The sequence below is a fragment of the Penicillium canescens genome, assembly GCF_028828765.1.
Source record: "Penicillium canescens strain IBT 15451 chromosome Unknown utg000005l_segment0_segment0, whole genome shotgun sequence".
Classification (NCBI taxonomy): domain Eukaryota; kingdom Fungi; phylum Ascomycota; class Eurotiomycetes; order Eurotiales; family Aspergillaceae; genus Penicillium; species Penicillium canescens.
The window spans coordinates 3,264,420-3,284,465 of NW_026703967.1; the positions used below are offsets into that span (position 1 = coordinate 3,264,420).

General features: G+C 50.3%; 7 protein-coding genes across 7 annotated transcripts; 3 read left to right on the plus strand and 4 right to left on the minus strand.

Annotated features, from left to right (window-relative positions):
• Positions 1-339: 339 nt before the first annotated feature.
• N7446_008842 (phosphatidylinositol-3-phosphate-binding ubiquitin-protein ligase) lies at positions 340-2,280 on the minus strand (the record flags this gene model as incomplete). The annotated part of the gene is made up of 2 exons (XM_058517587.1): positions 939-2,280; positions 340-888 (listed from the first exon to the last, which is right to left on the minus strand). The coding sequence occupies exons 1-2, from the start codon at positions 1,863-1,865 to the stop codon at positions 340-342; spliced, it is 1,476 nt and encodes a 491-aa protein (XP_058371233.1). The 5' UTR covers positions 1,866-2,280.
• Positions 2,281-2,735: 455 nt separating this feature from the next.
• On the minus strand, positions 2,736-6,791 carry N7446_008843 (uncharacterized protein). The gene is made up of 2 exons (XM_058517588.1): positions 5,979-6,791; positions 2,736-5,926 (listed from the first exon to the last, which is right to left on the minus strand). Exons 1-2 carry the CDS (start codon positions 6,653-6,655, stop codon positions 3,133-3,135), a joined length of 3,471 nt encoding a protein of 1,156 aa, XP_058371234.1. The 5' UTR covers positions 6,656-6,791; the 3' UTR covers positions 2,736-3,132.
• Positions 6,792-10,794: 4,003 nt separating this feature from the next.
• Positions 10,795-14,471, plus strand: N7446_008844 (uncharacterized protein; the record flags this gene model as incomplete). The annotated part of the gene is made up of 5 exons (XM_058517589.1): positions 10,795-13,609; positions 13,664-13,861; positions 13,907-13,958; positions 14,005-14,351; positions 14,398-14,471. The coding sequence occupies 5 exons, from the start codon at positions 10,795-10,797 to the stop codon at positions 14,469-14,471; spliced, it is 3,486 nt and encodes a 1,161-aa protein (XP_058371235.1).
• Positions 14,472-14,580: 109 nt separating this feature from the next.
• Positions 14,581-15,819, plus strand: N7446_008845 (cystathionine gamma-synthase; the record flags this gene model as incomplete). The annotated part of the gene is made up of 2 exons (XM_058517590.1): positions 14,581-14,736; positions 14,791-15,819. 2 exons carry the CDS (start codon positions 14,581-14,583, stop codon positions 15,817-15,819), a joined length of 1,185 nt encoding a protein of 394 aa, XP_058371236.1.
• A 242-nt stretch (positions 15,820-16,061) lies between these two features.
• N7446_008846 (MoaD/ThiS family protein) lies at positions 16,062-16,319 on the plus strand (the record flags this gene model as incomplete). Its single annotated transcript, XM_058517591.1, has 1 exon — positions 16,062-16,319. The coding sequence occupies one exon, from the start codon at positions 16,062-16,064 to the stop codon at positions 16,317-16,319; it is 258 nt and encodes an 85-aa protein (XP_058371237.1).
• A 280-nt stretch (positions 16,320-16,599) lies between these two features.
• N7446_008847 (uncharacterized protein) lies at positions 16,600-17,515 on the minus strand. The gene is made up of 3 exons (XM_058517592.1): positions 17,174-17,515; positions 16,765-17,093; positions 16,600-16,707 (listed from the first exon to the last, which is right to left on the minus strand). The coding sequence occupies exons 1-3, from the start codon at positions 17,330-17,332 to the stop codon at positions 16,623-16,625; spliced, it is 573 nt and encodes a 190-aa protein (XP_058371238.1). The 5' UTR covers positions 17,333-17,515; the 3' UTR covers positions 16,600-16,622.
• A 694-nt stretch (positions 17,516-18,209) lies between these two features.
• N7446_008848 (FAD-binding oxidoreductase) lies at positions 18,210-19,855 on the minus strand (the record flags this gene model as incomplete). Its single annotated transcript, XM_058517593.1, has 4 exons — positions 18,210-18,536; positions 18,584-18,779; positions 18,830-19,310; positions 19,363-19,855. 4 exons carry the CDS (start codon positions 19,853-19,855, stop codon positions 18,210-18,212), a joined length of 1,497 nt encoding a protein of 498 aa, XP_058371239.1.
• Between the last annotated feature and the right edge of the window lie 191 nt (positions 19,856-20,046).

A 20,046-nucleotide genomic window follows, 5' to 3' on the forward strand; every position in this document is an offset into this window, starting at 1 on the left:
ATAAAAAGGACTGCTTACCTCTCTCTTGAATCACCTGGGCACCCTTAGAGCTGTCTTGTCACTTGGTTCTCTAGTGTGCAAAGTTCTTTCGAGGTCGACCGATGATTTCACGGGGCTAGCACGTGACTGATGTCAACCTGGACAAAGAACTACATTTACTACTTAACAGCGTACTTCGGATTCAATTTCAGTATTGGTTCAATTCAGATCAACGCTCAGCTGGATATCAGAAATACATGCCCCAAGCGCCACAACGCAAACAAAGGAAACAGCAAAAGAAATAACCCAACAGCGGAAGAAATATTTCAGAAATTACTAACAGGCCAGATCCATGCGTATCTAGGATAGTTTATGCACAGGGCATTCCTCCTTCCGATCAAACCAGTCCACAATGCAGTGACTGTGGAACTTGCACAGGCACTCGAGGCGGGCCAACGCCTGCCCAACCTCATAGTCCTCCATGCAGATTGTGCACTCCGCTGGTTGACCATCCCCACCAAGACAGTCCTTCTCTGTGGCCACGAACTTGAGCATGCGGGCTTCAGGTGGGGGAGCGGGCAGTGGGGGACCCTGCTCGGGTGATGATCGGTTCACAGCAGCTGGTCGCAAGTAGCTCTCAATGCAGTCCCGGGTATGGGCTTGACGGGCCTCAATGGGATGCTCCGGGCTGAGAGGTGGGAATTGACGCCGGCATACCGGACAGAAGTCGGCCTCATCCGGGGCTGGGCGACGAGGCAGACCGGCATCACGGTTGGAAAATGAACGGAACTGTCGGGTCCCGGGGATAGAGGGCCGCCTAGTTTGGTTCAATTGGTCCAGATACTGTGGTCGGTCACTAGAGCCCACAGTGCGTCGTTCCTGGCGAGCGTCGTGGATGTGATTATCACGCTGTGTATCATGTTAGCAACTGATCAAGGCACGGCAGACATAGAACTAACCGATAGATTCTGGAATGTGCCGGGCATGGTAGAGGAAAGAGAGTGAGTAGAACGATGGCCGGTTCGTACATTGCCGAAGCCCAGAGGATTTGGATTAGGGTCTGGCACACAAGGATTGCAAAGACGTACTTCCTCGCCTCCCCCAAGAGCGGGGTTGATGGTCGATGAGGGTGTAGCAGGCTCATCATCGGTAAGATCAACAACTGGAGGATGTGATGGAACTGGTGAAGATTCGAGAGGGTCGGAATCAGGAGGGCGGACAATGAATTGCCTAGGGATAGTGATACGATGCGGGGAACAAGAAGCGCATACAACTCTTCCACATTTTCGACAATGATGCTTTCTGTACCAGAAGCTGAAGACAGTCCCACAGATCGGACATTCAGTCACATCCGAATCAGCCTGCCAGTTTGGGAGCGACATGTCGATAAAAGCCTGGCTCTGGCTATTCGGACTACTAGGCATGGGTTGGCCTGACCAAGTGTAAGGTTCGCGTGTATAACGCCTGGAAAGCTGCCCAGAAGCAAAGGAACGAGGCGTTTCGGGGGGAGAAGAGGAAAGATCAATGGCGGTGGCATATGAAGAGCCAGCCGTGGCAGAAATCGAACTCCGTGTTCGAGACGAAGGCATCACCATCGAAACAGACCTATACGGTAACGCAGTGCGGGAGCTTCCCCCGTTATCTCGGGCTGGTCCGGCCAACCCTCCGTGTGACCACTGCCTGGTATCCTCACCAGTACTCGTCAACCGCCTTTTACGATCAGATCCAGGGCAGATAGGGAACGCTCGTGGCCTAGAGCTCCCTTCATACCCGCTATAGCTGGCAGAGCCATGCGCCTCTGGTCTTTCGCTCATTCTGCCAGCCTGCACCCTCGGCGGCGTGCCTGACTCAGTCGGGCTGGATGATGCAGTGCTCGACCCAGGCATATTATATTGTATCGTCCTTGTTTTATCGAAAACGAGGGTATTTCCACCAGATATTATCTAACGCAGGCAACGAGATCAATCTCGGCCGTCAGGGCGACGGGTCTTCATGGACCAGGTGGCGATAAGGATGAACGATGGCTGAACGGCGGGAATTTCGACGGATTTCGATTAATCAAATCGATGTATAGACAGGACAGTCCTTTTGTGCAATCTCAGGCTCAGCCTCAATGACGTTGACGCCTTTTGCCGAAGATTGCATCCAAGAGTGAGAGGATAATGCTTATCATGGGGTCAAGATCGTGGTTGGGCAATGATGAGGTCTCGTGACTATATTCTCGGACACCAAGTTCGTGATGTTGCTGCCGGCAGCTGAAAACGAGGTTTCTCAAGTGAATCAAATAAAAATCCCTGAAGGAGAAGAGGAGAAAAGGAGATGATGATGCAGCGTGATGTTTGGCTCTGTTATCGTGGGGCCGGGCGGTGAGGGCGGTGGCGACAGGCAAATTCGGCCCGATCTGCCCGGCTATGGGGAGCCGCATACTCCGTTATACATCTATGGAGTGATTCTATTGCAGTCATAGTTTACTGGGCTATTTTTGGCGCTGTGGCTGTGAGTTAGCATGCCCTACTCAACTACTTGAAGCAGCGACGGTCTCCGGCGACTTATCTTTCGCTGGCAGTTCTTTCACGCATAGCCGCAGGCTCCTTGCATGACATTGGCACTAGGCAGAATGCCACGCAGGCCCTGGCGCAGCCTGGCGTCAACTATCATTCATGTTTGAACGAAACATTGAGCTATATCTGAACCATTAAGGGTAAATAATGTCTATCATGAACAGAGTATAGATCAAGAAACTGTGGTATGTATAGATTCGAGAAAGCTGGAATTATATAGAAAGAAACTGATCCTCACGTATTATTATCTCAAGATATGTCCTGAAGGATTCATACAAGAATAAAAAAATAGAAACAAAGATAAAGCAAAGCCTCCAAAGAAAAATGGTGGCATGAGTTCACCGACGGCCAAAAACCAGTCCCCGTTTGGTGTACCTCGGGATCACAATCGAAACGCCGTCGCAGCAATTTTAGATAGAGCAAGCAAAAGGTAGACACAGGAATGAAAGGAAATTCGTAGGCGTGTCATTATGGCGCCGGTTTTGGGAGTATGACAGTGATATTGAGGTTGATTGAGGCAGGTTGAGAGAGAGGGAGACAGAGAGAGGACGAGGGATATACGGGTCCAAAACACATCGTTTTGCATTTATTTCTAGCTTGCGTGGTGTGCAGCTTCATCCACGAGTTCTGCCGAGCTGCCAGCAAAGGACGGCTCATCCGGGCTGGCTTCGTGAATATGATCATGTGCGCGGTGTTGCGCCACGTAACCCATACTTGAAGGCCGTTCGCCTCGTCGGCCGCCCCGTCCCGTTCCATGGCTGGACGCTATTGACCTTGACCTGGAAGTGGAGGTCACGGATAGACCACGTTCCCGAGAAGGTGAGCTACTATCGCTGAACGGTAGTCGGCCGGTGGGGGATGATTGTAGGTGGCTCCCAGAATGAGCGGATCGTCTGTCCGGGCCGGGCTGTTGTTCTTGCGAGATAGTCTCGGTGACGACCGGAAGGGATGTCGAGGGTGCATCTCCTTCCTCGGCGGGTGCTTGGGAATGGCGAGATCCCGTTCGACTGGGTAGCTCGATACCGCCGCCCACTGATGTGTTGAGCTGCGGTAGAACCGGCGGGTGTGTCCCACTTAATCGTGTGGATTCATGCTCGCCATCTAAATCTTCATAGGGAACATTTCCAGTAGACACATTGCGAGAGTGACTACCACTAGGAGCATCCGGATCATCTTGATAATGCTCGTTATAGTCCCCACCGGGCGGGAACAAACCAGGTGGGGGTGCCCGAGCACTTCGAACGACCTCAAATCCCTTGGCGCTATCCTTGGTCTTTCCTTGGAATAATCCTCGGAACCAGCCTGTTGCAGACGAGACCGGACCTGTGGGGTCAGCTGGACCGGTTTTCAACTTCCGCGTGCCGGTATGTGAGAGCGGGGGACCGCGGACGCCGTAGTAGAAATCGACCTCACGAACAGCGTAGTCTTTTCGTGATTGCCGTTGGTCATCGAGCTCCAAATCATCCTTCGCTGTTGGTAGATATGCCGGCACAGGTGTTGCACGGCCGGACATCGGTACATCTCCGATTTCATCGTCAGTATGGACTGCTCGACGAAGCGACCTTGATAAGAAGCGTTTCGAGGGACTCTTGCTCGGGGCCTTGCCCTTCTCGAATGACACAGTACCTTGAGGACCTTTCCGTCCAGGGCGAGGCGGCCGGTAGTAGGGATCTCGAGGACTCATTCCCATCATCGTACTGCTGCTAGGTGAACTGGGGAAACCGGGTCCAGGGTAGGCTGTTGATGTAGGCGTGGGGAATCCTCCACTGGCAGCACGACTGTGCGAGCCTCCTTGTGAGCTGGCATAGTCAAAGTAAGCACTGGCTCGGCCGTCGCTGCCTGTGGCGCGGTTCAAAAGGAGAGCGGAACTGCCAGAGAGACTACGAGGACGCGATCCATCAAACTGGGCAGACAGACGGTCATCAGCGTGTCCGAGCATAGCAGCCTCTGAGCCCATGCTCTGTCGAGCGATATCGCGGCGTGGAGTACGTCTGGAAAGCTGACGCATACCGAACACCTTGGTGAGGCCACCACGAGTAGTTCCACCGGCACCTGCAAGTCGGGCCAGAACTTCAATCAATGTCTGCATGGCATTGAGGAAGAATCCGAAGATAAGAACCATGGCATGAAGCACGAGAATTAAGTATCCAATCCAGCCTCGAGCGGCCTCCGAAACTGATAGAGACGGAACAAACACCACACTGAGAATGACAGTCAAGAAGCGCACAATAGAGAAGAGACAGTGGTAGAGGTTCATGTGAGTAGGACCGGAGAAAGGTCGGAAGGCAAGTAGTGTGAGCACGGAGACGACTTCACAAATCGCGAGCATGACTACCTGAGCGATACCGGATGGCTGCAAAGCACCTACAGCGACACCCCGAGCAATATTCAAAACGATTGGAACTGCGGCAAAGGCGGCCGCATCATCGCAATAGGTGTTGTAGAGAGGGCCGTACAAAAGCACCGTAGGCAGGTCATCAAAAAGGTGGGATTTAGGTCGTGTGGAGACAATGACTCGGATGAACCAAAGGGAGAAGCAGACAAGGACGACAATCACCAGAGCTGCCAGGGCCACACTGTAAGCGGGGGATTGGCCAGCTATGACCAGCTGGAAGAAGGAAAGGGAGACAATAGGGAAGAGAAGATAATTGAAGACCATGCGGATAATGTTGCCCAGGGTAAACGGCAAATTTCTGGCGCGCAAATCCTGATCGATGTTATCTGCCAATTCACGACGAAGCCATCGGAGTCCAAATGCTATCTGCACCAGCAGCGTGACGCAGATCAAGATGACCAGAGTCCAGATTATCATGCCCGGCCAGATGTCCTGAGATGATTGCATCCCAACCAACTGATTCATTCGGTCCAGGCCGTACGTTCCATTGAGGGCATAGACTCCGTCGACAATCGGATCACGCCCACCGGGATTAACGAAACTTTGATTGAACATGAGAGTCGACCACGCGCCTTGACTAACCGCAGGCTGGTAGAAACCCGGGTAATCCAATGAAAGGGCACCTGTCAATACCACGTATTGGAGGTACTGCAGACAATCCGCAAAGCCGGGGGTGACCAGACGGAGAACATCCTCGTCGCGGCCATAGTTGCTTGTCCACCGAAACAGATCCGTCGTGCCCCAAGGACTATACATGGCAGCAGAGATAGTGGCGATTCCCACCAGCAGCAGTATGACCAGAGACACATACGCGATTGCATTTTTCAAAGGCTTGCTGAAGTCAGGCGTGACTTTCACCGTCAAGCAGGCAAGCTCGGCTGCGGAGGCGTCGCCAGATCGAATCGTGAACGAGGGGTTGATGGTTCCGAAGCGATAGGTAGAAAGCATATCATGTTGGACAGAGAATGCGTGTAAGGTTGACAAATCACTCCTGCAAATGGATGGTTAGAACCCATGTTGCTGGCTAGTCAATCATAACTTACATGTTGTAATTGAAGACTGGACCCATCGGTAGCGTGCCTTGCGTAAGCGAGTCGCGAAATCGTGAGGGATTGTTGAAAGGCGAAAAACTCAGTACGTTGAATGCCGTCAACAAAGTGGTGTACTTGTAGTTCGTGCTGCTCAGGTCCACGATCTTCCCGTCCGTCCAATTCGGATTTGTCCAGTCCGCAGAATCCATCGCCGGATAGTCCGCCGTTCGAGACACAGTCCCCGATACATTTCCGTAGACCGTCACGTTGAGCGGGTGTAGAGAATTGGTGAGGTTGAATACGACGGAGACGTTGGTGGGGACGAATTGTAGTTGTAGAGGGTCCGATTCGAGGATTGTTTTCGACAGACAGTTCTCAAAGTCCAATAGGACTGCGGCGGCGGGGGATACGAAGGAAATCAGACAGACGAGCGCAATCCACCACGGGCTCCATGTTCGTCGGCGTTTGGACGTGTCGCGCCATGGCCGACCTTGCGAAACGTGTAATGCTTGTCGCGGGCAGCCGTGTGTCCGTCGAGCGGAGACTGGAAATTCATCCATCTCAATCTCCGAGTGATACATGTCCGCTTCGGGCATCCGGGATGACCTCCTAGGGGAGGTCAACCCCCTGTGTAGATGATCGAATCCACGTTGTGTTGACAATGGGTCGGTGTCAGGGTTAGTCCGCATGCACCCCGGGGTCGAGTTCGAGGGGATCAAGAACAAGGATGGGCACGCTTCAAGAGCGAGACACCCGGACAGATAGGAATCACAACAGAACTAGTCAAGAGAAGGTGAGAAGGGAAAAAAGCGATGCTGCGCCTTGTTTGGTCTGGCCCGGTGGAGATGGCTGACTACTCGAGTTATCAGAGGTATGCGGTGCTAATAATAACTTATTTGCTTTATCTACACGGAGTATCCTCAGCTTATTATTGTATTATATTATATTATATGTAGATGCACTCAACTACTAAGTTATTAGGTCCCTCCTTATTCATATTCACTATTCCCACTCTTCCCCCCGGAAATAGTAACCAACCTTGCCTGATCGGCACTAGACTCTACATGCAGTTTACGTGTACTTCTCTCTATCTCCAGCAGTTTCTCTTAGGCCGCCTAATTCAAATTCCGGACTGTCATCTAATCTATTGTCCGTTGTACATAGGCGTTTTATGCGCATATTCTGTGTGGAAATTGGTCTCAGTCCCACGGTGGGTTGTCTCACTTTACTGTTGATCGGTGACCACACAAAAATACCAAGCAAAAAGGCCTCCATGTCGACCAAGATCGGATAAGACATGTCGGCGATGCCGTGAAACCAAGGTAACTATTGAAAGATTCTCCTGCGGCACTGGCGTTGTCTCGGATGACCGCGTCGAAGCCACAGAGACCCCAAATTGAAGGCAGCAAATTCCTTTTTGGCGAATGGGATCAGGGGATGGAGTAAATGCCTACAGCCACAATTCCAGGGTCCAATGCCCTGCGCCCTATGCACGGTATAGCGGGTTCTCGGCAATAGTCTGGGTTTTACGGTGAGACAAGCGCGGTGGCTTGGGGCTTGCTCGTATATAGACAGGAATGGTTTCTTGGCTCTTTGTGGCCTTGGAGATTAATCAAATGTAGAGGAGTGAGGATAGATATACTGAATTGCTGGATATTCAACAGGTGATGTGCTATTCCCTAGAGAAATAAACATTCGCGTCGAAAGCGGACATAGCGTGGCGTTCGTAGATCTCTGGACATGGTCATGTCTGAGTTGCCTAATGTGCTGTCCATTGAGACAAAATACCAAGTAGTAATATGGGTACTCATAATCTTCACTCTCGTTCTTCATTCTTCTCAACTCATACTCATTTCTTCGGTGATATTTCAAGAGACAATCATCATATCTTCTCTGTTGAACACAGCCGATATAGTCCGACCAACTCCATAAATCAGCTCCAGACGAGACCTATGATTGTACCTAAGCACAGAACATATCATCCTTCCCTCGAGAGCCGCCGATCTTGCCCCCTCTAGCATCTCGACCTTTCCCCTTCTCTTTCTCAACATATCACAACCTCTGAATCGAGCCAGATCAGACAGATCGCCCTCTCGCCGAGCCACCTTGACCAAGTCAGAATCATCCCAAACCCTTAGATGTTTGGCTTGGGATAGAACGACGGATTCGGATTGCTCGTCACGCAGACCCAGAATGAGACACCGATTGTCGAATTGGTTCAGCGATCTGTCAAGGTTGCAAACGGGTCTTTCTATCTTCAAGAGAAGGACAGGCATCATTGCACTGATTTTGTAATGCCTTTTCAGATGAAGATTATCTCCCAATTCACAGGATCAAGTCTTAATGATCAAGAACAACAAACTGCTGATCTGAATTCACAAGCAGAGACACAATGGTCTCCTCCTGTCTAAGTAATCCACTCTGTGCTTGACTGAGAACCTCCTCCCCTCCGCGGCCGAACCCCCATACATCACCCCCGACCAAAGCCCAACGACTCTAGCACCAGACCTATACCCAACGAGACCGATATCCGCCTCACGCAGCAGCGTGCGCCGAGGTTGAAAATACACTCCAAGGCTCTTGAGATACAATTCGAAATTCCCATTCCGATTTCGAGTTTTCTGTCGAGCATCCATTAGGGCTTTGCTTCTGGAATACAAACTCTTCCTTAAGTTCCAAATAATACCAGCGCTTGGTAAAGCCAGAAGGGGTACCTTGACCTTGGGCAATGATCCTTGTCATGTCTAAAGTTTTAGAATACTCAGAGACAACTTGCTCCTAGGGTCGGTTGTGGTGCTGGTAGGCCAAGGGACAACGGTTGGAGGTTTGGGGCGATACCGCTTACGGCTCGTGGTCATCTTCTAGGTCGAGGTATCGAGCCTTGTGCTTTACTTCAAGCTCCCGGTTCTAAGGTTATCTCTGCTGCCGATGAGTGCGGACATTGGGATTATGCTGTTCATGTCGGCTGTAACTTGTTGTCTGATGACTATGTATTACTGCTCAGAGGCTTGACATATGATATTCCCTTTAGATTAGCATTGGTGGCAGGGATTATGCAAGGGAATGATAGGCCTGGTTAGCCTGTTCAGAGCTTAATTGTAACACTCTTTCATCACCTATCGTCAGTGAGTTTGTTGTTACTATATATTTCATGACTACAGATAGATCTTCATTCTGAAAAAGCCGGATTTCCGCATATGGACTACCCGCAACGATCCAAGCTATTTCATTATGAACGCCCAGAGGCTAGTTTGCATATCCTGTCACCACCATGGCAGTAGCAATATATCTTTAAGTATCCAAGGAATGTGTGGCTAAAAATGGCAGCCTTGGCGGGGGTGGAGGATGGCGGGGAATGTGAAATAAGTCACTAATTGTAAAATGTAAAATGTAGCATTGAAGCTTCGAGAATGTGTCTCTTGGGAGGCGCCTGTAGGGATGAAGTTGACACATACTTCTGGAGCCAGGTGGGTAAGCATTGGCAGATGAAGGTCAAGTCTGACAGGTGATTAATCCATGCGGGGTGGTCCGAACCTACTATTCCTTCCTTTATATGTCAATTGACACTGGCAATGACAGTTATACCGATTCTACAGATGTGGTTTCAAGGATGATGTCGGTGTAGAATTGACTCAAGGGCGGAACATCATCTAGCGGTGTCGACCATTGCATAGTTACAGTATACTCGCAGCTTCAATGCATATTGCTTGCAGCGATCAAAGAGTGTACAGTCCATACATATCCAATACATCTACAATATACATGATAGATATTCGTGTGCAGCGAATGGGAGGCTTGCAGAGGACAGGGATCCGGCATGCATGCTGTTTTGTGAGTCCCTGGCAACGGCAAGACCGAAGGGGCAAGCCGCAGAAACGAGCATCTGATCAGATGCCAGATTGGGACCAGGGCTGGGATGTCTTAGCGCTTAGCCACGAGGGTGTTAGGGTTAGTATAGGGCGCCACTATGAGCTAGGAGATAAGAAAGGGACATATGTACGTGAGTACAGTACATGTAGATCGGGCATAAGTTAACGTTAATACATAATACATGTATAAGGGTACAGTAAGTTATAAGTTAAATGAGCTTGAACATGCTAAGAATGTAATTGAATGACTGGACGAATATCATAGGAAGATCACAAAGCTCAAAGCGAAGAGACCTCGTCAGCGACCCGCCGCCCCTCTTGTGGCAGCCCAATTAGGCTTAGTGCAGTTTCACTATGAGACGAGCGGGTTGTCTGTGCTGGAGATATTTAAGTATATTTAGAGGGAGTTATTATTAGAGGAGAGTAGAGTAGAGTAGGATAGAGTAGAATAGAGACTAGAGTGCAATATACTGATTTTAGGTTGTTACATGGTTATATGAGATACCCCCAGATACTTCCTCCAGTGTAGCTCCACAGCGGCAATCCTGGTACCTGCGGAGTACTTGTATCGCATCCCCCCTGATACTGACATTCTTGTTCTTAACGGCTGCTGGTCCAGCTTCATTGTCAACTTCCCTCTACAATCTCCGAGGTAAGTCCTAACACTGACCGTACACTACACATGTGCCCATTGTGCACTGTAGTGCCTCTACTCCGTACCCTGTTCCCCACATCTCTTGACTTTGGGCTAATTTTATTTTGTCTCAGTGTCTCTTGTCAGGGACTCACCCCTCCTTTCTCTGGATTTCTCCTTCTTAGGCTTCATCGCTTATCAAGCCCCTGTCGATCCCTTTCTCAGCTGGGGGAGGGGATCCTTTGACGAGGACTGGTCTCCTTGTCTGTGCGTGCCTTGGATCGTGCGATGTGGACTGGATCTACTCAGTACCTTGTTTCTCGATATGCCTCCCGATGACCCATTCTCGTTCCTGCCGGAGCAGCCTCAGCCCCAGCCCAAGCCCACAAAGTCTCTATGGAGAGAGAAGTTGTTCTCCAAGAGCAAGAACAAGGGCGCGTCGCATCAGGAGATCGCAGACTTCCTAGGCTCGTCCAGGGAAGCGCCAGCGCCAGAACCAGTACCAGTACCGCCGACGGTCGACCCGAGATACAACCCTCCGCAAAACGTTGCTCGCGCTCCTTTTTCTAACGATGTCTCTGTCCCTTCGAAACCAGCCCCGCCACCTCCCCGCGACAACTATGCCGCATTCGACTTCTCACAACAAACTACGCAACCTCCATCGACAAAGCCCCGAAAGGGCAAGGGATTACGGGTTGAATTTTCAAATCAAAACCCTGACGTGATTGGGGAAGGGGGTGACGAGTCGGACACACCCACAATTGAGATCTCGCGCGCCCGCCAGAGATCAATCAGCGGCAGCGCGTTGAGTGGAAATGCCCGCGACCACTCGTCAGACTCGCGATCGAATCTGCCCGCGCTAAGAGTCGACACATCGCTGGGCGATGGCGATGCGCGACCCCGGCGAGCTGCCACTAAGCGGGACCCCCGTGGGGAATCCGGTTGGAAACCGCCCCTCATGCATAACGTTCAGGATGCCGATTTCTTGGCGACATTGCCTTTGAGTGAAAGTGGCTCTCGGTTATCATTCCGGGGCGATTCCGAAGAGGCCTCGTTCGCAGAACGTGTTCGCGACAAGATGTCAGCGGAGGAAGGCCGTGCCTTGCACCGTGCGTATGAGGACGATACACCTTCTCCTGGAGGCGATTACGAAGATCTGCCCACTCCTCCCAGCCCTCCCAGCCCAGAACCGCCGTTGAAGGAGATCTCTGCATCGGAATCTGGCTATGAAACAGCCCCAATGTCAGTCACATCAACTGCGCCGTCGGTCGCTCTGTCTATGAAGTCGATTGTACACTCGATTCGCAATCCCCCAAGTCCTGTCACCTATCGCCAACCAGAAAGTCTCAGTCCCGTTGACACTCGCATGCCCCCGAGTCTCACACCAGGCAGCCCCGGCAAGGTCTCGCCAACACGCGCTAACCCACCACCCCCGGAATTGCATCCCCCAAATCTCATGTCACCTCCCAGTCGCGAAGGACAAGAGCCATCTCGCAGCCCTCAGCCACCCAAATATTCTTTACGCAACGTTGCAAATCAGGTCAATGAGACCGCATTTGATGAATTTAAGGAGTACAATGCGAGATATGAAAGTCTTATCCAACTGGCAGCGGAAAGTGTCAAGCCGCTAGTCGAAACGTCTCTAACAGAATGGGTACGATCTGCAATTTGGTGGTTCCTGCGAGGAAAGACACGATTGGAAGCATATGCCCGCTCCCGTTCAACGTCGCCGCCAAGCTTTGCTAGGCAGGCCGTAATTGATCTCGGAAAGGCGTTATGGATCAATGAGCACATCGTTCCCGGCCACAGCGAACTGACCAAGTACGGGGCTATGAGCGTTGACGCTCTACTTGCAGTTGCAAGCACCACCGGCGACAAAGTGCTGGTTGATCTTCTCAATTTGCATCAGGTTCTTTCTAACCACATTCGGTCGCTTTCCATGTCCATCAAGCGAAACAACATCCTCGCAGCGGTTATTTCAGACGATGGATCCCCTACTCAGTTGGACACCACCATCTGGCTGCGTTATCCTTTCTACGCCCCCGATGTTTCTGCGGTCTTGTCTGGCGCGGCAACTAGATCGATGTTGGCAGATACCGCTAGTAAGACACCAAATCTGGTTCATATGATGCCTTTGAGCGATACAAATCGCTACTTTAGCTATGGCAACATGTTTGTACAAGTATGCGTGAGCTCTAATGATGATGACGGGCAACAGCAATACGCCATGCCCTGTGTATTGACCATTGTCCGCGAACGCGCAGATTGGTATGTCTGTGCGGCGATCACCAGTCAAAGTCAGCTTGTCAACATCTTGATTCAATCCGACCGCAAGCAGGGACCGACCTGGGAAGATGTGGATTGGCAAGTCCGGTCGAACTCCATGCGAGTCAAACTCCCTCGGGGATTCGAGCTGGATGTTATGTTCAAGGAAGAAGATTTCAAGACCCTTTGGAACATTGTCAAGTACACCCAAAAGTCGGAAGCCAGTCTACATCCTGAAGCTGGCGAGACGGTTGTGTTTGAGAATACTGTTAAGATGTTCCAGTACATGGACCCGGGTACACCCAGGGCATTCCCTCCTGACCCCTCCGAAAGATGCCGGGTTCGTTTGTTTGAGCGGTCAGTGACTGTGACAGAAGGCACTGGAACTCGCAATGCGCACCGCGGCTTCCGACTTGTCGTTCTGACTAGTCCCAAGGTGAAGACTTTGAGCAGTATTCGTCATATCCTGGGCCATGGTTCACCAATCGTGTTCGGTCTTTTGCGCGGGGAGGATGGTGCACCTGCTCTTCTTCTCAAGGTCACTGAAGATGGCCGTCAGAGATCCATGTTGATGACTTTCCACAAGGTGGAGGAGCGTACCAGTATTCATTCTGTTCTTCTCGGCATGGTTCCGAAGGAAGGAGAGCTCAAATCACCGGACATTCCCATCAAGTCTTACTGCATTGAGCAACCCGCAGACCCAGTCAGTGGCCAACCTCCTGTCAAATATGTGCAGTTCCCCGCTGGAAGTGTTTCTGTGATTGACCAACAACATGCCTACGTTGAGCATGGTTATGGACCTACGATTCTATCAGAACATTTGAGGGCTTTTGTCGCCACCGAATGGGGCTCTGTTACAGACCGGATTAACTTAGGTCGGTGTTTTCTCTTTACACTTCTAAGATTGGTGCTGTTGCTAACTCTTCTAGGCCCTGGTGAATTGAAGATCGGCCTGGATGTTAATAGTCAGAACAGCATGAGTTTATTCCGCTCAGCGCAGCAGGATCTGACTCTCTCCCTTGCGGATAACCTTATTCGCCCTGAGATGCCAGATCAATTAACAGGCTTCCTGGAGAAGATCACAGTGAAGCCGATGGTTCGCCGGCTGGAGTTCCCCACGATGCAGGGTATGTTCTTTCCCCGAACTGTTGCATGCAATACTAATTTTGCAGATCTCCATGCATTCGAGCAAGCTGTCACTGGCTTCCAGGTGCTTTATGATGGGTACGTTTACTTGAATGTGGGGTTTGGTACTTGCTAACTTGACCAGTATGGCCACATCCTTCACCATTTCCCGCCGGCGGATGGTGGTACCAATCTACAAGAAGTGGGAAGCACCACTGGCTCGAATCCAGATTGTTCGACAGGAAAGAGTCGTTCAATTGCTTGTCTTCTTCGCCGATTTCCAACACGGCACATGTATGAACTTTGTTCTGAAGGGCACCGACCTCATGGAGCCATTCAGCCGGTCTGGCAAGTTCGGTATTCGCCTTGTAGATGCCAAGTTCGCTCTTCCTAAGAAGGACGAGGATCCTTCTTCCAACTTTGTCTGTCTGGACATGCCCGAGTATCCTATCGAACACGACGATCTTGCCATTTCGTTCGATACGGAAGCCGGTGAGTCTATCCAACACCATATGCAGATACATACTAACAATTTTAGCCCGCGCCACCTTCCGAGCCGCTCTGCCAGGATCCGTGCGAGAGCCATCCCGCATGGGCTCGATTCGTCGTTAATCCCGCACCCACGTGACTGATTACGTGATCCCCCTCATGTCTCCCGATGTCCCGCTTGTCTGGTATATCATAACCTTTCTCTGTGCATACAATTCAAGAACATAGCATTATGCATTCTAGCGAGACCCCTGGCGCTTCCACGCGTTCCTTACACGCCGACGATGCATTCAACATTGTCACAGATGTTGCTCCTCCAATGCACGTCTCCACCACATTCCGTTACTCAGATGATCCCTCCCACCTAGTCCCCTACGCTGATATCACCGTATGAACCACACACCTCACTAAGATAAATCAACTCCATCTAATACTCTAGTAGTCCCCCGGTGACCCAACCGTCCACGTCTACTCCCGCGCTTCCGCCCCAAACCCCTCCCGCTTCGAAGCAATCCTCTCCTCCCTCATCCACGGCCAATCCATCTCCTACTCCTCAGGCCTCTCAGCCCTCCATTCAGCCCTAACCCTCCTAAACCCGCGCCGCATCTCCGTCGGCGATGGCTACCACGGCTGCCACGGCGTCATCGCCCTCTTCACCCGCCTCACGGGCCTCCAGAAACTAGATCTAGATTGTCCAGCGGACGCCCTCGAAAAGGGTGATGTCATCCTCCTCGAAACGCCCGTTAACCCCTACGGCACGGCCTTCGATATAGCCCACTATGCCGAGAAAGCCCATTCCCGTGGTGCGTTCCTTATCGTCGATAGTACTTTTGCTCCGCCGGGTTTACAGGATCCTTTCCTGCATGGCGCTGATTTGGTTATGCATTCCGGGACGAAGTATTTCGGGGGTCATAGTGATATGCTCTGTGGTGTTCTTGCTACGAAGCGTGATGACTGGGCTGCGCAGCTTAAGTCCGATCGGCTGTTTATTGGTAATGTTATGGGTAATATGGAGAGTTGGCTTGGTGTGCGCAGTCTGCGCACACTTGAAGTCCGCGTCCAGCGTCAGAGTGATAGTGCTACGAGGCTTGTTGGGTGGTTGGATGGTTGTCTTCGTGTGAGAGATCCGGTGGCTGGGAGTGATGCGGCTGCTGTGCAGGCTGTTCTGAAGGAAATCTTTCATGCTAGTGTTCAGAAGGTTGAGGGGGATTGGCTGAAGAAGCAGATGCCTAATGGGTTCGGGCCTGTTTTTGCTATCTCTATGACTGAGGAGCGCTTTGCGAAGGAGTTGCCTAGTAAGTTGAGGCTGTTCCAGCATGCTACTAGTCTCGGGGGTGTTGAGACTTTGATTGAGTGGAGGACTATGTCGGATGCTTCGGTTGATCGTCGGTTGTTGAGGATTAGTATTGGGTTGGAGAATTGGGAGGATTTGAGGAATGATTTGGCTAGGGCTTTTAGAGAGTTGGTATAGGGTTAGAGATGTAGATAGCATATAGTGAGGTTTTCACTGAATACATAGTTGACTTAGTTCACTCAGGAAGTGTATGAGTTGGACTATGTTGATTACCCCGCATCGACCATCTTATTGGCCCAATTCTATTTATCTCCTTGACTTCATCTTCCTCTCTCTCCCACATTCGAGTCTATCAATTCACTCTACCTACTCCAATATCCAACCCAAACTGCCACTGCCACTGCTGCCATCAAGACAGAATGTCCACATTCACAATCCACTACTTCGCAACAGCATCCCAATATACAACAAAAAACACAGAATCCCTCTCGGCACCACTCCCCCTCTCAGATCTCTTCAATCAACTCGAAAAACACTATCCCGGGATTGTGGAGAAAGTCTTGTCCAGTTGTGGAGTGAGTCTCAATGGCGAATATGTTGATGTGAAGGAAGATGTGGACGTTGTTATTCTCCCTGGGGCCGAGGTTGCTATTATTCCGCCTGTTAGTTCGGGATAGATCTGTATAAGATGAGGGGTTATGTTTATTTTGACTGTATATATTGAATAACTATGTTTGGTCTACTACTCTAATGTCATGTCCTGTTTCGGAGTTAACTTTGTTTGGAATGATTGACTTCGTGTGTAAATGGTTATTAGGGCACACGCTACGAATATAAATCAGACAAAGGAAACGAAACAAATTTGACCATCCATACACCTCCACCTTGTCCCTCTATGCTCTCGTATATCATCCCAGTCAACTACTGATTCCAGCGCCAGTCCCATTTCAAATCCCAAGCATGCCCACGGATTCACAAGATCACTCAACAGCCTTCTCAGCGAGAGCCTTCTTCTTCTGCTGCCACAAACAAACAGAACAAATAGTCGAAAAGAAAAACAAAATACTAAACCACAGTCAGCATACTCCCATTATTGGACAAAAAGCCCAAAGGGAAACTTACCAAAGCGCAATACTCAACCCCCAAATCGCTTTCATCTCAAGACAAATCGCCTTACTAGCCCCAATCCAAGAAACGTAGTCGACCTTCCCACTAATATGAGCCAGATAACTCGATAACCGCGACGCAAAGGAGTAGGCTGTTGCGTCTTTCTCGCCTAGTTCGGCTAGTGTCGTGCATTTTAGGTATGAGAGTGGTTTGCCGATTATCACTGCCACGACGATCAATGCGATTAGGAGGAGGCAGTCTAGGGCTGCGCTTGGGAGGAAGGGGAGGATGTCGTCTCTGAAGAGGATTGTTGTTATTATGCAGTATATCGCAGCGATGCAGGTCTTAAGTTCACTTTGTTAGCTTTTTTCTTGTTTTGTTTCAAGTGCTTGTTAATTCAGACGTAGAGATGGATTATGCATACCACGCTGATTGTACCGATTACTATGTTTGGTGGTGTGGCGTTTGTCGAGACGATGACTGAGATGAAGTTTGCTGTCATGCCGATTATGGCGATTAGGGAGCAGGCTTGGAAGAGGCGGGATATATAGAATGTTGCGCCGAGGGCTCCGTAGCGGGACATTTTGATAGAATGAGGGACTCGAAGTTGAGGTTTGGAGTTGAAGTTGGAGTGGATATTAGGAATTGTTGGTCTGAACAAAAGAATGGGTCTAGGGATGAGAGTATTATAGTCAAAATGAAGGATTGAAGTCTTAAGAAATAAGAACAGAAACAAAGAGAGCGTATTCTGAAAGAAGGCGAAGCTGATGATCAAATTGAAATCCTGGCTGGGTCTGGTCGTGTCTTATATAGCAACAAAGGCACTCGAACAATGACCTCAACATCTTGCAATCCAGAATCTAGACTGGGATTAATTTAGCAGCAGTCAATTCTAGACCATCTGTTTGATCCAGCTCTGCCGCGCTCTCTTTGTGCGTTACAGGTTGTCCGGGGATCAAGCGCCCCCGGCTGGAAATGGCCAACCCGACTGGTCGCTTTGCTTGAGCTGTATGCTAGATCTAGCGATCAGCATGAATGGGAGCTAAAGCTGTTCATAGCTCTGGACTCTTAACAACTGGTTTTTGCAGAAATAGAAATGGCTATTGTAGGGTCCACCCCGGCGCTTGGGGGAAACCCTAACTTGTTCCCGGTGCTTCTCAGCCACTCGTTTGCTGGGCGTCTACTCATCTGAAGCAGGCGCTTACTTTCTACTTGGTGTATGCATTGTAGATCATGTTTCATCCTGGTCGCTTTCTACTTTAACCTGCATCCCGGTATTATTTTCCGATTCGGGTGTGTACAGGGATGAGTTTAATGTCACCAGTTGGCAAATATATCAAGGCGGATCGCCTGCGATCTATCTGTTTTTTTCACTGCGCCTCATTCTTGATGAAATCCATTATTAAATAATTACGGCTTCGTAAATACAATTATAGACGAGAAAGCGTCTCCAAAGATATTTACTCGTTCAATCTCCAGCCACCGCTGGTCCGCTTCTGGAAGAACCCATCGGGGTCGTAACGCTTTCTCGTCTGCAGGGCTTGCGCCTTGGAGGCGGGACTAATACGGCCCCAGTAATCCTGGCGGTAGTACGCGTCGTTCATAAACAGTGGTCGATACACGTCGGGGAGGAGGCCTTCTTTGATGTTCTTCTGGACTAGGTTGTCCATGCCTTGGTAGAGGTCGATGTTGGCTGCATCGATCTTGGCGTCGTCTAGCGATAGGGCGTAAGAGAAGTCCAGCTCGATGAATATGTACGGGGTGTCAGTAGGGACGTCGAGGAGATCCTGAGATTTGTTAATAATTGTCTCTTTGATTGGGATTGGATCCTTACTCCGCCACGGTCCTTGGCCTTCTGGGAGAAGGTCCTGGGCACGGGTTGGAAGGCAATTGAACCCAAAACACCGGTTACTTCCAGTACTGATTCGGTGACGTTGAACCAGTGGTCGTAGTACTCTTGGAGCACATCGGCGCCAACAGTCTTGTTGGGGAGAGGAGTGGTCTCGGTAGCGATGGTGTAGCGTTGTCCGCTGGTTGCTAGTCAGTATGTATTTTACCTATTTAGAGTATCATCACTCACTGGAGGATGAAGAAGTCGTTGTTCTTCAGCAGATCATAGTAGCTGTCCCAGGTCTTGGCGGTAGAGGTGTGCTCAATATCTGTGAACTCGTCAAAGACACCAGCAGGGGCCTCGGGGCCGTCGTAGAAGACGAACATGATCCAAAAGTCAATGACAGGGCCATGCTCGGAGGTCAAGATGATAGCTGCCTTGTCATCGGGGTACTCGTCGACAAAGTTGCGCAGAGCCTTCAGAAGCTGAGGAGTCTTGTCGGACGTGAAAATGAAATTTCCACCCCAGACTTTGTGGTCTTGAGGATGCGTCTGCATTGTGTATGCAGTCACCACGCCGAAGTTGTTACCACCCCCTTTCAAAGAGGCAAAGAGATCTGTGTTCTCCTTCTCGTTCGCATGAACAATTGTGCCATTAGCCAGGACGACTTCATAGTCCTTCACGTTGTTGGCTGCCCAGCCATATTGGGTGCTCAGGAAACTCATTCCACCTAGAAAGCGTTAAACTGGCATCCCTTGATGTCGGAAACATCTCTTCCATACCTCCAAGCATATATCCGCCAATTCCTACACCTCCAAGGCGACCTCCAACAATACAACGTCCGGTTCCGTCAAGGCCTTTCTGGGCTTCCTCCCAAGAAAGGCCAGGTCCAATAATTGCAGTGTGATCTTCATGGTTATAGTCGACTTGATCCAAGTTCTTAGTCGAGACCAACAATCCATCCTGGATACTGGCAAATCCATTATTGGGCATATGGCCACCAGATTTGACAGCAAAAAGAGTCTCCACGTCGTGCAGATTCTTGATGACCTGTGACATCTCCGCTGCACTAGAAGGTGCGGCGATACATGTAGGCTTGAGATCACCGCATGCTGCGGACCAATACTTGGTCAGGTCACTGTTGTAGGTAACTGAGAGCGGGTACTCGATGTCGATGCCTCCGTCTTTGAGTGTTGAGCAGATATCTGCCATTGCATGGGGAGCAATGGCTGCAATAGATAGCGCCACGGTGCGCCATGCGTTGCTTCCGAACATGTTTGAAAGAGTGTGGATGATATACTAAAGAAATATTAAGAAGATATGAAGAAAATGGAAGATTATATGAAAGAGAGAATTGTGGAGGGCCTCGGTGAAGCCCTAGCGGATACAGTCAAGGTCAATATCGATTGCAGGATCAGGAACGAGTATATATAATCACCCTGAGTACCTTCCACCGCAACTCGGAG

Coding starts and splice junctions, on each gene's coding strand:
- N7446_008843 (XM_058517588.1), bottom strand. CDS start 6,655: ATGCGGACTAACCCTGACACCGACCCATTGTCAACACAACGTGGATTC. Junction 5,927..5,978: donor CCAGTCTTCAATTACAACAT/GTAAGTTATGAT, acceptor ATCCATTTGCAG/GAGTGATTTGTCAACCTTAC.
- N7446_008847 (XM_058517592.1), bottom strand. CDS start 17,332: ATGTCCCGCTACGGAGCCCTCGGCGCAACATTCTATATATCCCGCCTC. Junction 17,094..17,173: donor TAATCGGTACAATCAGCGTG/GTATGCATAATC, acceptor AGTGAACTTAAG/ACCTGCATCGCTGCGATATA. Junction 16,708..16,764: donor GGGTTGAGTATTGCGCTTTG/GTAAGTTTCCCT, acceptor ACTGTGGTTTAG/TATTTTGTTTTTCTTTTCGA.